We start from the raw sequence: 15,534 nt of genomic DNA, 5'->3' as shown, positions 1-15,534 counted from the left end.
TCACAGTTTATTTCACAAGAATGTATTTAATTAAAATACATACATTGGTAGAGCTGGCCTTAGGTGAAAGGCCCACTTCTGCTACACAACAATGAAACCCTAACTGGTGAATTCTTTACTTTTCTTATTGTCAACAGATCACATGAAAAAGACCAAAGCAAACTGTGTTAGTTTGTCTCTCAATCTAACTGTGTCTGTGACTCTCAGCCTTAGCTTTGTTCCTTGTGAAGACAAAAATCTTTTAAAAACTGCTCACTGACTCACTTTTTAAACAGAAGTACATAGTGCACTTGTTGGAAAATATTTTCACCTGTAGATGAATACCCATTTGGTGTATTCGTCAGTATTTACAGCAGCAGAACTGACTGAAAAAAACCTACAGCACTTTGGTTGGGCGGTTAAAAGTTGATACAGCACAGTATTGCCATATTTTTGCATGGCGATATTGTATTGATGCAAGGACACAAAGTATCTTTTGTTTTTATCCAATTATTAATATTAAAAATGAAAATTAAACTTTTGGTAGCCTTCTTGTATAATAAAATACAGTATAATGCAATCAAATCAATTGCATTTTCAGTCAAATAGACACATTTTACTGCAAGTAGTGAGATGAACAGGACTAAAAACTTGACCTTGTTAAATAAAACAGATGTTGACAAAGTTTACCTTTGGTAACATAATCTGCAGTTGAAAAAAGGTAATAAACTGCAATATATATCGCAGTATATGTTATCGCAATACTCACAACAGCATAATCGCAAAAAGTTAAAATTCACAATAATGGTGTATCATGACTTAAGTATCTTGATAATATTGTACACATTAGCCATGTTCATTGTAATGAATGAATATGTCAACTAGTGCAATTACGTGCCTCCTTAAAATGTTTTTAATAGTTTTTGGACAACAATGGATCTCTGCAATATATGTAGAAATATTAGGCAATTCTTGTAAGGATCAAGTGATTGTTGGTTTTGGTCTTTTCATGGGATTCATGAGAAACATATTTTGCCTCCCTATTTTACCTCAGAGTGAACACACACTACAAACTCAACCCCTGCTAAGAATTTCTGTGTAGAATCGAATTATCTTGCAGCTCAAGACTATTGAGGCTCGTCCTTCAAATTTCTTTGCCTTCAATTCCTTTTTTTTTCCTTGGCTAAACCCTCCCCCATTCCTCCCACTTTAAGACCCCTTCCACACCACACCCATGACCCCCCATGTGCAGACATGAGGTCAAGCTCCAAAGATCACAGAGAGAAGCCAGACGCAAGCGAGAGAGAAAGGGAGCGAAAGAGAGACAGAGACCTAAAATCCTCCTTTCCTCCCAAAACTGGGCCAAAACCTCGAGCCTTCCCACCAGCTCCAGACCCCCTCCTTTAGCCTAGTTGTGTGTAGAGGAGGCAGTGAGCACTCTTGCAGAAACATCAGCCCAGGGAAATTCAAATGAGGGAGAAACAGTGAGAGGGAGAGCGGGAGAGAGAGACCACAATAGTGAGAAAATAGGATAAAAGAATGAGATGGGAGAGAGTTAGGTAGGAGGGTTGAGGAGGAGGAGGAGGAGGGGGGGAGAGCAGGAGAGGTTGCTGGAGAGGTTGCTGAGGCTGCAGGTTAAGATAATGTGTAGATCTGAAGAGATTTGCAGGGAACATTTTTATTCATTTTTTGATTACTCCCATCTCTCCTGACCTCCCCTCCCTCTCCTCCTCCTGCGTTGTTGTCTCTCCATTTGTTTGTTTTTGGCATTAGCGTTATGACTGTTGGTATGTGCATGTATGTACACATGCATGCTGATTAGAAGTGGAATATTTTATAAACACAAATATGCACGCTCGCGCAAGCCCTTCGCGCACATATCAATACATAATGCACACAAACATACTTAAAGATGCATCAGAGGAGCGAAGGACTGGGCAGACAGTGCCAGGAATGCTAAGAGCTTACAAATTCGTAAACATGCAGACACAGATGCTGCATATGTACATACAAACACATGCGCACGCAGAGTGTAGCCCATCACTGTGCCCCCTCCTTATCAATGTGCTGCAGGTGGGCTAAGTGTTCTGAATGAGCTGGACCAAACAGAAAGACATTGTCCGCACATTCAAATACACAAAAACAGATCACAAAAGTCTGAACAATGCACAACACACCCAGCACAAACAGCACACACACACAGACAGATGAGGCCAAACATGAACAAAAATGCACCTGTGTTGCTGTCAGACCCTCCCTCCAGGTTGAGCGAGATGCTCTGGTCTCCGTCCTGCTTCTCTCGACCCAGGATCATCCAGTTCTCTAGACCATCCGAGTCAGAAGAATCAGACGAGTCAGACTCTGATTTTGATTCTTCTGAGTCAGACTCTGAGCTGCTGGAGTCCACAGTCACTGGCTCGCTGAGACTCTTTTTCTTGGTTCCCTAGATAAAATAACAACAACCATATTGAAGATGTCAAGTTTTCAGTTGTCACACACACAGCACACAGAGACTTCTTCTCCAAAAACTAGCTATGAATTAAATGTACACAGGGTAGGGTTTAGTAGCAGCTAGTGATGAGTTTACAAGACTAAAACTTCTTCCAGGGTTTACTACACATTCTTTTTTGGCAGACCACCAAAATTAAAACATCTGCCACCACATATTGATTTTATATTTTTGGAGTGGGACCATCATAGAAGCACTATTGGAATATTTAAACACCATCTGGTATTTCACCACACTTGCAGCACAGCGTGGACTCTGGGCACAGATGGAGCAGCAGATTGCCAGATGCAGTGAAAGTAAAACTTAACCGTTTATTGCGCTGGGTCTAAAAAGTCTGCAGGTTTCATCTATTAATCTGATCAGCTCGGGCAGGACTAAAAGATCAATTATCTACCCTGCGACCCAAGTCAAAACTGCAGCTGAGGGAAAACTCAGCGAGTTCTGCCTGCCTTGCGTTCACGGATTTGAAAAACATCGGACGACACAGAATCATGAAAAAAGGACACACACACACACTAGATAAAAAAAAGAAAGGTTTGGAAAGGTTTGCGTATAGGAGTTGTAGGCTACCGCCACACACAGAATTCTAATTCTGTGGGAAAGACTGACTCCCGTGTTCGAAGCGTGTAGGACAACTACAGTGGCCAGGTGGAGCTCAAAGCGCTCAAAAATCAACACTACGTGAATTTCTCTATTATCTATTCAATATGATGTGAAAGCAGCACTACTTAATGTCAGAAATGTCAAGGTTTGGATTTCCCCACATTAAAGCGGTGTGCATGGGGCTGTTGTACTAGTGGTTGTTCTTTTATGCCTTCAAATACCAAAAGCGCATAAGCAAAAGTGCAAGGAATGGATTGAATTGTGTGTTTATCAGCTCTACATTAAAGGGATAAAAATTGCAAAAATTTAGTTCTGTTGAATCCTCTAGATTAGCCTCTGTAAGGGACTGTAACATACCATTTCATGGCACTGCTTTGGGTAATCAGCTTTTTCTGTAAAAGCTACAAATCAGTGGAACACTGCCTGACGATTTTTTTTAATTTGACAAGCATTCACTTGTGATGCACTGTTGTACTGTATGTAGCTTTTTATTGTGTTTTGTAAGTATGTGATTTGTGTAGTTTTATGTTGAATTGTCTGTCTTTTTTGTATCACTTTACCGCATGTGCTATTGTGTATATTATTTGTCTTGCGTGTCTCTTTTTTTGTTTCTTCCTCTTGTACAACTTTGTAATGTCATGTCATTGTGCTGTGTATTTGTTCTGACTTGCCAAGGGACTGCAGATTCGAATTAGCTCTAAGCTATAATCTGGTACGGTCCATCAAATTGTAACATTTATGTTGTAAACTGTGCATGGTCTCTTTTAAATAAATAAAATACATTTAAAAAAAAAACAATAATAAATATCTCCACCACTCGGCAACTCACAGCAAACTATCTAGAGATGATCTAGAATGATAGATAGCACTACAGGTAAGAGGAAAAAAACTTAAAGGTGGTACATTTGACATAAGTATTAATGTAAAATCCAAATGTATTGTGAGAGGAAAGCTGTGAAACAATGGTTACTACGGTGGGAGGGGCTTAGTGTATAGTAAATTTCTTCTACACAAGCAAACACACACTGCATCTCGCTCTTTTTTTCCTCTACCTGTTGGGCCGGGGTGGAAGTCTGCAGTCGCTGTAAGCCTCCAGCCTTTAAGGCACAGACCCCTTCTTCATCATCGGGAGAGTCATCCTCAGAGATGGAGATGACATCCGGGCTGGAGTCAATCACAATGACCTCCTCAAAAACTGATGCGGACGACCTCTGAGCTTTGGGATTTTTTTTAACCTTCTTCTGTTTAGCAAGTTTCTCCTCCTCCTTCTTCTTCTTCTTCTTTGGCTGCTGCAGTACCTTGCTCAAATCAGGTGACGGAGGTCTACTTTCTCCAGTTTGTTCCTGTTCTTCGTTAACATCTGCAGTGTTCTCAGGCACCTCCTGCTGCCGGCTGTCCGGGCCCTCGGCCTTCTCTCCTCTTTCTTCCTGCTCCTCTATGGCCTCGGCATTAGAGGAGTAGTGGAGCTGGCTGTAGAGGCGGAACTCCAACTCGCTGTTGACCTCTGACCCCTCAGAGTCCTCTTCATCCTCTTGATAGAGATCATCCTCCAACTCCTCCCGTTCCTGGTACGCACAGTACATCACCCCAAAACACACTTATTCCAGTCGCACATGAACACACATGAATACACACTCACATTCGGAGAGATGGAGAGCTCGGCAGCTGGAGTGGACTGCAGGGATAAAAACAAAGAAATGAAGAGGAGTTATTATAGGCGTCACAAGTCATCACAACTGCAATCCAAAGTAAAATGTAACTGGAATTACTGCCTTATGGTTTTATGCCTCAATTCACACTTCTGGTTTACATCCATGTCTGTGAAAACATGGATGCCTCACATACATCTTCAAACAGGCAGCAGATCTATACAACCTGCACAGCTTCAAGGTGGACATCCAAGATTAATATCACCAAATCAGTATCTGACCAAACATCTCCCCTGATATGATGTTGAGTAACGGCCAGGGAGGTGACGCTAACATCGTGATGTCACAGTAAAGCTGACCTTTGACTTTTTCAACATAAAATGTCATCCCTTCATCATTATATCTTGTTAGACTTTTGCGTGAATTGTTTTTCATAGTTGCATATGAATTCGTGAGTTATGGCCAAGTGAGCATTTCTATGAGACAAATTTCAAGAAAATTCATGTACACTAGCATGAGACAGACACGGTGACAGTGACCTTTGACCATCAAATTCCAAATAGTTAATTGTTGAGTCCAGGTGGATATTTGTGCCGAATTTGCAGAAATTGCCTCAAGGTGTTCTTTAGATATCATGTCCAGGAAAATGGGACAAGCAACATGAAAACACAGTGCCTCTGGCCTTGGCTATCGGCTGTGAGGAGGCATAAAAATAACAAAATATGTGCAGTTTGTAATAATACTGTCACACTGTTTTAAAATTACACTTTGATGAAAAAACATCTCTTTTCAATATTACGACAGTTTATTTTTACTCAAACAAACTTTCTGTTATTGTCATGCCAACCATTTCCCAAAGCATAAAACACTCTGGACTTAATTTTTCATTATCATTCAAATATCAGTGTTGTTTTGTGTTTAAAACCTAAGAGCAATCATTTTTACACCTCAATATCTTATCCACTGGTATCAATTCAGAATATCAAACTGACACATTGTTTCCAGATTGCTTATTAATTATATTCCTCTCTAAACTATCCATTTCATGCAAATAATATTATGTCTAACTATAATCTACAGCAGAGAGGAACAATCGCAGGATGGCCACAGACTTTGGTCTTGTTCTGAAATCCACTGGGGCTTGTTAACAAATCTGAGAGAGCGCATGCATCAGCTGCACTCACATTTTTTTTTACTGTTTTATCAGAGCTTTGGTGCCAACAAACAGCTTGGATCTATGTTTCAGGTTTTCATATGTCAACAAACAAGTTAACAAGAAATGATCTGGGGCCACTTTTAAAGATTATGTTAGAAACTGTGAAATTATCTTATTTCTAAACTCTTTTAAACACACACTGTGCTGCTAATTTCCCCAATCTCTGTCCCTCTAACTCTCTCTCTCTCTCTCTCTCTCACACACACACACACACACACACCCACACACACACACACACACACACACACACACACACACACACACACACACACACACACACACACACACTGGACAGAGAAGGAGCACCGGCCCATTGCTCTGTCCAGTCCTGCGTGTCTGTGCCATGATGGCTGGAGATGATTGGCTCCCAGACCGCACACACCGCAGAAACGCCACGCTACACGGTCACAAGCCGGCCGCCAGGGATTAAAGGGACAGAAAGAAGAGTCTTACCGGCTGCTGGGGGAGAGTGACAGTTTGGAAGTTTTAGCAGTGCACAGAGACCTGGAGCTCACAAATGACTGACTGTGTTTTACAGCGGTGAAATGTAAAGCTGCGGCACGGTCATGGTCCCCAAGTTCAGGTGTGTTCACTTATTCGGCCTAATTAAAGCTCTGGACAAGACTGTGTGGGTATATATATGGACTGTACTTGACTGACATCTCTGACTCTCCTGTTTGCTTTGTTGCACCTGTTATGGTGGGACAATTCACATTTTTACGACAGAAAAAAGTTGAACATGTCACAACAGGAAAAGTTCAGGTCTAATGCTGCGTTCCATTCAAAGTAGGAAGTCGAGATATTCCAATCTCCTACTAGAAAAAGTACAATGGAACACCACTCAAAGCTGGAATTTCTACTTGTGAACTCAGGGCAAATCCATGTACCCCAACTTCAGCCGTCTGACATCACACAACAATGGTAGCATCCATGGAGACCACAGTTTAAATGGTAAGAAATCAACTAAAAGGCAACATACAGTATATTTGCATGTCTTCATTAAAACAATGCATTTACTACTGTATAGTAAAACTTGTTGTGCATGTCTATTTATGTCAAAACATTAGTATTTAGTATTATAATATTAGTATTTACTTGTAGTAGCTGTATTAAATATTAATATATTATTAAAATATAGGGAGGTTACCCTGCTGATGGTGCAACTGTCCATGGACTACCCACAGAAATACTGTCACTGTCTATAATATTTCTTCTTTACGTTTGGTGTTGGGCACCTGGAACACTTGGAGGTCAGAAGTCCAAAATCTCAACTGGGATATTACGACCTAAAACTTTGAATTGAATGCAGCATTAATTATTTATATATATATATATTTATAGATATATAGATAGATAGATATATATGAATTCAAAACATACTACCACAACTAAAAATAATGATAATAATAAAATTAAAAATATGTATTCTTTCTGTGGCATAGGTTTTATATATATAATTATAATAATTGGAACTACAGTTTTCTAGGGAACCCCCGCCCCACCCTTTTTTTAAAGCAGAATTTTCTGATAATTTTCTCTAGAAAGAAAAGAATCGATTGGCTTGATTTTAAAAGAAACTTACACTTCAGAGGTTTAAATGCTTGTGAAAGATGCCTAAATACAGCACAAGAAAAACTATGTCGATCCAGGTTTCAAAAGGTTAAAAAAGTTTTGCAGATTAAAATTTTACGTTGAGAAAACAAATGATCGTCTTATTGTAACAGATAAAACTACTCAAAAATCAATTTTGTAGCTGACATTAGTTGCACCTGGACCAACTACAACACACTGCTGTTAAGACATCAAGAACACTGATCCAGTAATATGAAGATTACATTATGCATTCTGTGTAATGAGTTTTGACATGATTGTACATATTGTTGTAGGTCCTTTGAATTTAATTTGAAAACATTTCACTTGACTAATGTTTCTCTGTGTATGTAGTATTTCTACTTTTACTTAAGTTGAGGAACTGGATAGTTCTTCCAGAACTGTTTAAATATTTGGATATATCTGCTTTGTACACAGCGTGTTGCTTATGACAAAGTCAAAATATTTTGTCGGGGCATGTATGTCAATTTTTGGAGGAGTAGGAATAAATTGATTGAATTCACTGATTTGCAGGTGTTTACATAAAGTTTGGTTGTTTAGGACAACACACACAGTGTAGTATGACAGGATGGGGTCCTTACCATACAACGCACAGCTGACTGTGATATAACAACATAAAAAAAGCCGAAATCACAGTTTTTGTCAGTAATAGTGCACTGAAACTGGAGTTAGCCTATCGGCTAGCTGAATGCTAACGAGCTAGCAGGTGAACTGAGGTAAAGGGTAGCTCCGTAAAAAGCTACTGTTAAGTGACCAACTACCGTATAATTGGACCAAAAACATAGAGGCGCCCGAAAACTGTCGCTAAAAGTGACTATGTCTGGTCCCTTCCACATGTCGACGGTTAGCATGTGTCCCTGCTGTCTGTCCACGTGCAAGCAAAGCAGCCGGTCGGATGTAAACAAGGAAGCACTGCAGTAACAAACACGCAGGAAAGTAAACAAATACATGGAAATAAAGTGGCCCTGCTCAACGTTAGCACTTTACTTGCTCCAAATTTAATGTCAGTAAGCTTTAGCTCACCTTTATCCAACAAAGTCCAGAGGTTACAGAGTCGGAGCTGCTCTCCTGCCTCCAGCCAGAGGGAGACAGACAAACAACTTCCGGGTTTGTCAGATGAAAATAGGTTGGCCAACCGTAACGTTTCACTCTGTCCTGCAGTGTGAGAATAATAGTGAGAGTGGCGCAGACTACCGTGAGCGATTGTGGCAGCCACAAAGCGCCGGTAATTAATGTAATTATTGGATATTGTAGGGTTAGTGTTTACATTTCCGGGTTGAAGTGATCAATGAAAAGCAATACTTGAAAATCAGTCAGGGCTGCAGCTAGGATTTTAGAAACGCTAAAGGCATGTGTCCAAGGGGCCACCTTAAATCCACAAACCTCGTTGCAGCACAGATCATTCTGATTTAGGGACAGAAGTCAGATTGATCGTTTTTGTCCCTTGTTGTTGTTGTTGTTGTTGTTGTTGCTACTGCTGCTGTTGTATAGATGTGTGTTTGTGCCAGTCTTTGTGAGTGGTGTATAAGCTAATAAAAAGTTAATAAAAAAGTAGAAAAAAGTCCAAAGAAAAAATTGTCCGCTTGTCCTCTTAAGGGTCATGGGGGGCTGGAGCCTATTCTTGCTGTCATCCGTTGCTAGACTTACATAGGGCTGACACATAGCAGCAGACGACCATACACGCTCACATTCACACCTACAGGTAATTTACAGTCACCAATTCACCTAACCTGTATGTCTTTTGGAATGTGGGAGAAAGACGGAGAACCTGGAGAAAACCCAAACAGACATGGGGAGAACATGCAAACGCCACATCAAAGGGCCCCTCGCCGAAGGTCCGTACCTTGACCCAACCTGGTTTCAAACCTGGTATCCTCTTGCTGTGAGGCACCAGTGCTAACCACTTTACCACCATGCTGCTAGTATTGATAAGTCAAATAAATAAAACCAGGGACCATAAACATTTATAGCCTAATGTAAAACTGTCAGTTATAGAAGTTGGGCTCCATTTGAGAGGACTCAAATCCCAAAACTCTGAGCGAAATTAAACAATGAATGAATAAAAAATGAAGAAATCATGCCAGAACTGAACTTCAAAATAACAGAGCTGGTGATAGATGTATCACTGAACAGGCCTCCCAGGCACAGACCAAGGACCACAAAGTGTGAAGGGCCCCCCCAGCCTTTATCTACAAAATGTCACTCTAATTACTGTAACCTGTCCTGGGAAAAGACTCAAAGTGACGCAGCAGAGATGCAAAGGAACGGCAAAGAGACACATAACAACCAAAACAGTAATAAATAAACTAAAAGAGGCATTAAATCATAAAAAATATGCAGAATGACGACAAAGAAATGCAAAACAACAACAGAAAACAGAGGTAAAAATCACAAAATCTGTGTTTCTGTGGCCCACTGTCTCATAATCTGTCCATGGATATGGTGTGTCCTGGTGGCAAAGGGTTCAAGCCCATTTGGGTTTTTTAGACATATTTCCTGCCATTTTCCAATAAAATTCCCCAAAACACACGGAGGGATAACGGTGCTAGCTGAACATTACTGTAATGCAAAATACTATCAGCTTATGGTTGCACATACATATGAACTTAGAGAATACCCTGACTACATTATGTAAAACATGTACTCTGATTATAAAATGTCATTATTCAAGTTGATATGAACTTGTAAACTGGGCTGCTTTACTTCAGAGGCATCATATCTCATATTTCTGCAGACAAAAGATCCAGCGGAGCCCCACACTGTTTTCCACCACACAGACTATTGTCAGCCTGATGGATGTGAGGCATTTTCTTCCTCTTCCTCAATAAGGCACAAGTATTAGCTCTGAAATGTCAGAATATGTGCGTGTGAACACTGGGTGTGTGCATGAGTGTCTGAGTAACTTGTACAGACCTTCAGGCCTGCGCTATTATTACATGTTGATGGGAATGTAAATCTATATGTAAATGTAATTCAACAGACTGGCTATTGCCATCAGTCATATTTATAACACACAGAATACAGCAAAATTATGCCATCCTGGCTCCCATGAAGACTGTGTAACATTAACATCAATCTTTTCTCTTCCTTTCATATCATGAGAATAATTGTGAACTCTGTATATCCAACTATAGGCATTGCCGTCATAATAACAGTGAGCAAATGGCGTTGATGATAGCGAATCAGCGGGTGAATGCCATCTGATTCCAGAGGTTTCTCCATGCGTGTCAACACAGGAAAGGCCATCACAGAGTTGGATTGTTTCCTTCCAAAGGTTAGGCTGCACCTCATGTCTCAACACTATCACCTCTTTTAGCTCATGTATACATCCAACACACACACATACACACACTTAATATCCTGCATCTGTTTTGTTTTTGGGAAAAGCATATGGGGGCCCTGCGCCTCCTCTGCTCCCCATATCTCTCTAAATTGGATGCAGGTTCGGGATGCCTCACTGCCTCAGTGAAATTGTGATGTGGCTGCCTGATTTTGGGTTCCATGCATTCGGCGGTATTTACTGTTATTATTTTAAAAAAGGTAGAGGGGGCTGGCTGAAAGGAGGCATCTGGTTCAGCGGTTCATCTCCGAGCGTCCAGACCACTGGCGTGTTGAAGATGGATGGAGTGTCCCGGACAGGGATTTAAAGTCCCCCGATTTCCAATCACACATTCTGGAGGGATGGTTCTGCCTGATGAATGATCTTTATTGAGGAGAAGGAGTTAAAAGAAGCATGTCATTGCTCTCATTTGATGGTGTTTGTATGTGGCATGGCAGCTCCGGCTTTCATTTGGTGCCAGATGCTGCAGCCAACACTCTGGATGGAGGGGGTTATCAAAACAGGATTCTCGTCAGGTGCTCTGGCGTATTGGCAATATTCTGCAACTGATGGTCATTTGTGTACAAATGTACCTGTCTGAAGACTGAAAAATGCTCCAACTGTGCCCACAACACTGCTATTGCTTGGATTTAGTCTTCTGGATGAACACTCTTGGCAGGATTTCACAAAAAACATTTTTTTTCTTTCATAAATCTTGACCTGAGGTGCATCTTCTGCAATGACATGACATGTGTTCCTAAGTACAGCAGTTTAAGGAAATAATTAAGATGAAACAATCTGCTTGTTAACCTATTATTTAATAATCACCCACTGTTTTGATAATTGGTTCAAGGAACGATAGGTTACTTATCCAAGGAAGGAGGTGGTGAAGGTGTGACCTTATTAAATTTTTTTATCTTGACCCTCCCATGAAGCTACAGTTGTTTCTTTCTTGAGCCTCCCTGAGTGACTGGGGCAAAATGCATGACCTTTATTGGACTGGACCTTTATTAGATTTTTAAAACTTACCTTTTGACAAGTTAAAATTCAACAGCCGAAAATGAGGCTGCTTATGCGTCGGGCCCAAAATGTTGTGCTACAGGTGCACAGGATTTACCGTTTTTAACAGATTCTGGTTGCATGTTTTATTTTTTAAAACATTTGAAATGAGACATGACATGTAGAAAAAAGTGATTTTGATTAAATATCACTATCATAATCTTAGATTTGATTAAATTATTTTTCCTGACAGAAGTGTTCATTGCACATAATGTGTTTAATGACTGCTGGAAAAGTAAAAATCACATGATTTGTGTTTTTACAGTTTTTGACTATGATAAATGGTATAATTTTTGAGAATTTTTTTTCAAAGAAAACATAGTTCGGAGAGTAATTAAAATAATCCCAAAATACAACCATTTAAAGTTGCATGTCCCTTCCCTATACCAAAAACAAAACCAACAACCATAAGTCCCTCCCCAGTGTTTAAAAAATTATTTGACGTGCCTCCCCCATGTTGTAACCCCCCCCCCCTTCATAAATAACAAACACTAACTGGTTTCATCTTCTCAAATATTTTTTTGTATTTTCTCTTGTAGTATAAAATAAATATTGCATTTTGCTATTTTCTGACACTATCAAAACAAAAAACAATTAGTTGGAAAAAAAAGTCAGTCGTTTTATCTAAAACAAAAATAATAGTTGGTTGCAGCTCTTGATATAATTTGGATGGTGACTGAAAGTGTAGACTCCAACCGCAGCTGGTTGCATCAGCTTGTTTCAGTTCTGTAGTGCGAGTTCTGCTGGAAAAAAAAATCTGCTTCCTCTTGTGCTGCTGGTGTAGGCGTCCTTGTTACTGTATGTATGTAAATACAAGCAGGCAGCCTGTATCAAAGCAGCCAGGCAGGAGGAATTCCCTCTGAAAAAAAGAGAGACTCGCCCTGGATCAGCGCTTCTGAACAAAAATGGCTCCCATGCATCACCCATATGGGGCCCTCTGCGTGTCATTCACACACACACACACACACACACACACACACACACACTCACACCCCGGATGTACAGCATTTGTGACCTTAAAGCCTCATCACTGGTGCTTTTCTCGCTCTGCATCACTGTTGTATCACTAAAAGTTTGATCTTTTTAATCACATTAACATTGGTGTTATATTTCCATTAATTAATAGATATCACAGCATCAAATAGCTCTGCAGGATAAGAAACTGATGGTGTATTAGAGAGATTCAGTAGATTCTGGAGTTAATATGCCAAGTAGAGCATGTACTAATCAGTGGCAAAGCTTCATGCAGGAAGAAACAAATGATAAAACACAGCCGGGGGGGAATGATGACTTGTCACAGGGGCATAGCCTGAAATTCTGCGTCGTGTAACAGAATATTTCTTTGCTTTCTCACTCATATTAAGGTTTTAGTGGGCCGTCTCTCTCTGAAGCTCTTTTCAGACATGTGATATGTAACACTGGCCCTAATGACATTGCGTGGCCTTTGGAAGGGACACCACCTTTTACACCACAAGCTTCATGCAATGCTGGAAAAACAGCTGGACTCATGCTGCTGGAGGTTTCAATTCCTTTTTTTTTGTATTATTATATGGTACACTGTACAGAACTGACAGGAAATTCAGTTACAGGTGAAGGGAAAAAATAATCCAGTTAAAACAAAATGATGTATTTCCCCCCTGGTGTTTTTATTATTATTGATATATATTTTTTGACATACTATATAATTAATTTTTTCTAAAAACTTCACCTAGGGCATCTTAGGCAGCCCCCACCGCCCACCCCCAAACAAAAAAACAAAACAACTCAGAAACCCCTCTGCAGACACAAGGCATATTTGAGCCTTACAATGGAGGTAACACAGCCTATTACGTCTAAATTAGCCTATCAGCATTACTATAAGTCTAAATGAGCATTCATTAATATATTTTTAGGTACCAAAAGGTCGCTCCTCTGCTTTTGGCTCTTTATGATTATTTGGTGTTCAACTTTGCAGCATCTATTTTCCCTCTGTGACTTGCATTGCATTTGGAATCCATAGCTAGCCTAGAAAGAGACTTAAGACTAGCCACTGCTATTGAGGTTTGGCAAAAGTTCGAGGTAAAGGTGTAAGCCCATAGACAGGTGAAGCACATTTTAGTTGACAAAATGTCAAAACGCTTTCTTATTCTGGCTACACACCAAGAGCATACACTGAGAAATCAGACAAGTTGATCTTACTTGAAATAATCTTGGAAACCTTATAAAAGAATCTAAATATGACCATTAATCTAAATTTTTGTTGACTTCATACGTGTTACATTTATTTGAAATTTCGCTATATTTACTTGATTTTTTTAAAAGTTGTCAAAAATGACAAGTGGAAATACCCTTTTCTTTTTAAGTGGTAGCAACTTCAGCAAATCAAGTAAGTGTGACTTAAGTTAATCATTACAAAAAGGATTTTCCCCAAATGCACGTTCTAAATATTGAGGGGTACCTCTCCCCTGTGCGAGAGCAGTAATCACTCTTGGTTTGAACTCAAGTCCACATTAAGAGCCATAGTACCTCATTTTAAACGCTAAAACATTTGGAAACCATCAACCTGGAGCTGTAGGAAACCATGATGATGCCCGATTCTGGTGTCTTTTGTGGTCCTGTTTTTTTCCGGTCAGTAGATTTTCGAATGGTGCCTAAAGCCTCTTGTTGTTGCTTCCTGCTGGGAGTGTCTGACAGTCACACTTTTTCAAATGAAATGAATTGCAAGTACAGGTGAAATCCCTCCACCACACACACTCCACAGTTTCTGTGAAGCTCTGTGATCAACAGTCTGTCGATGCTTTCAGCAGGAAAAGACTAGAACAAGAGAACAAGCCTGACAACACCTTTTCAGACTGGACCAAGTGACTTGTGTCTATGGGGATTAAATTTGTGAACAGAAGCTCTATACACACACACACACACACATAGTCACGATGCCACAACACCTCTTTCTCAGCTGTGAGTATAAAACCGCATTGACAGGAGCCTTGTCCGCTCTTGTCGAATCGTCACGCTGAAATGTTTACCTTTACATACAAATGGCCTGGTGTCATGTTGTGTCACATAATGTTTCATGTGTCCCATTTCTCAATCCGCCCTGCAGCCTTTAAGCCCCCTTCCAGCTTCTATAGTCACAGCAACACCCAGGCACCACGACTTCTGCTGCAAAAGGGAACCCTGTGTCACCACAGTGAAGTGCCACTTTGAATTAAATCCTTGGGATATGAAGGTGAGCTCAATCAGCACTGCGGCTCCAAGCATTTTTAGGGAAAGCAAACACATGAGCACCAGAGGTTAGTTATCAAAGCGTTTTAGTATAGGTCTCTGTCTGAATGTGCAGAAATGTTAGACAAAGTTGGATCAAGAGTGGTATTATGGCACACCCACAGAAGCATTGTTCAAGTCATGCACGACTTGTTTCAAGTACACGCTGAGAGTTAACACAGAGTTGGACCTTCAGGGTGGACAAGTCAGGAAATAAAGGATTCTTGTGGTATATTTATAAAACAAAATTCACAGATTGTTTACTTAAAAAATATATATATCAGGAATTTTAAAAGCACAATGACTTAAATGAGTATCATGACATAAAGAGGCTAGCACTTGTTCA

The 15,534-nt window shown here is 40.2% G+C and overlaps 1 protein-coding gene across 1 annotated transcript in view; it reads right to left on the bottom strand.

The window, feature by feature from the left end:
• Nucleotides 1-8,722, bottom strand: part of zcchc7 (zinc finger, CCHC domain containing 7) — a 65,320-nt gene extending 56,598 nt beyond the window's left edge. The window contains exons 1-3 of the mRNA XM_042485013.2: nucleotides 8,591-8,722; nucleotides 4,144-4,766; nucleotides 2,215-2,422 (exon numbers count right to left, since the gene is read on the bottom strand). Coding sequence (XP_042340947.1) covers nucleotides 2,215-2,422; nucleotides 4,144-4,674 — 739 coding nt within the window. The 5' untranslated portion in view covers nucleotides 4,675-4,766; nucleotides 8,591-8,722. The remainder of the gene's footprint in view (nucleotides 1-2,214; nucleotides 2,423-4,143; nucleotides 4,767-8,590) is intronic.
• Between the last annotated feature and the right edge of the window lie 6,812 nt (nucleotides 8,723-15,534).

Source organism: Plectropomus leopardus, chromosome 3, assembly GCF_026936395.1.
Source record: "Plectropomus leopardus strain MGB_pleo_1.0 chromosome 3, ASM2693639v1, whole genome shotgun sequence".
Taxonomy (NCBI): Eukaryota; Metazoa; Chordata; class Actinopteri; order Perciformes; family Serranidae; genus Plectropomus; species Plectropomus leopardus.
The sequence above is the reverse complement of the archived record's forward strand: the minus strand, read 5'-3'. Positions and strand labels throughout refer to the sequence as shown.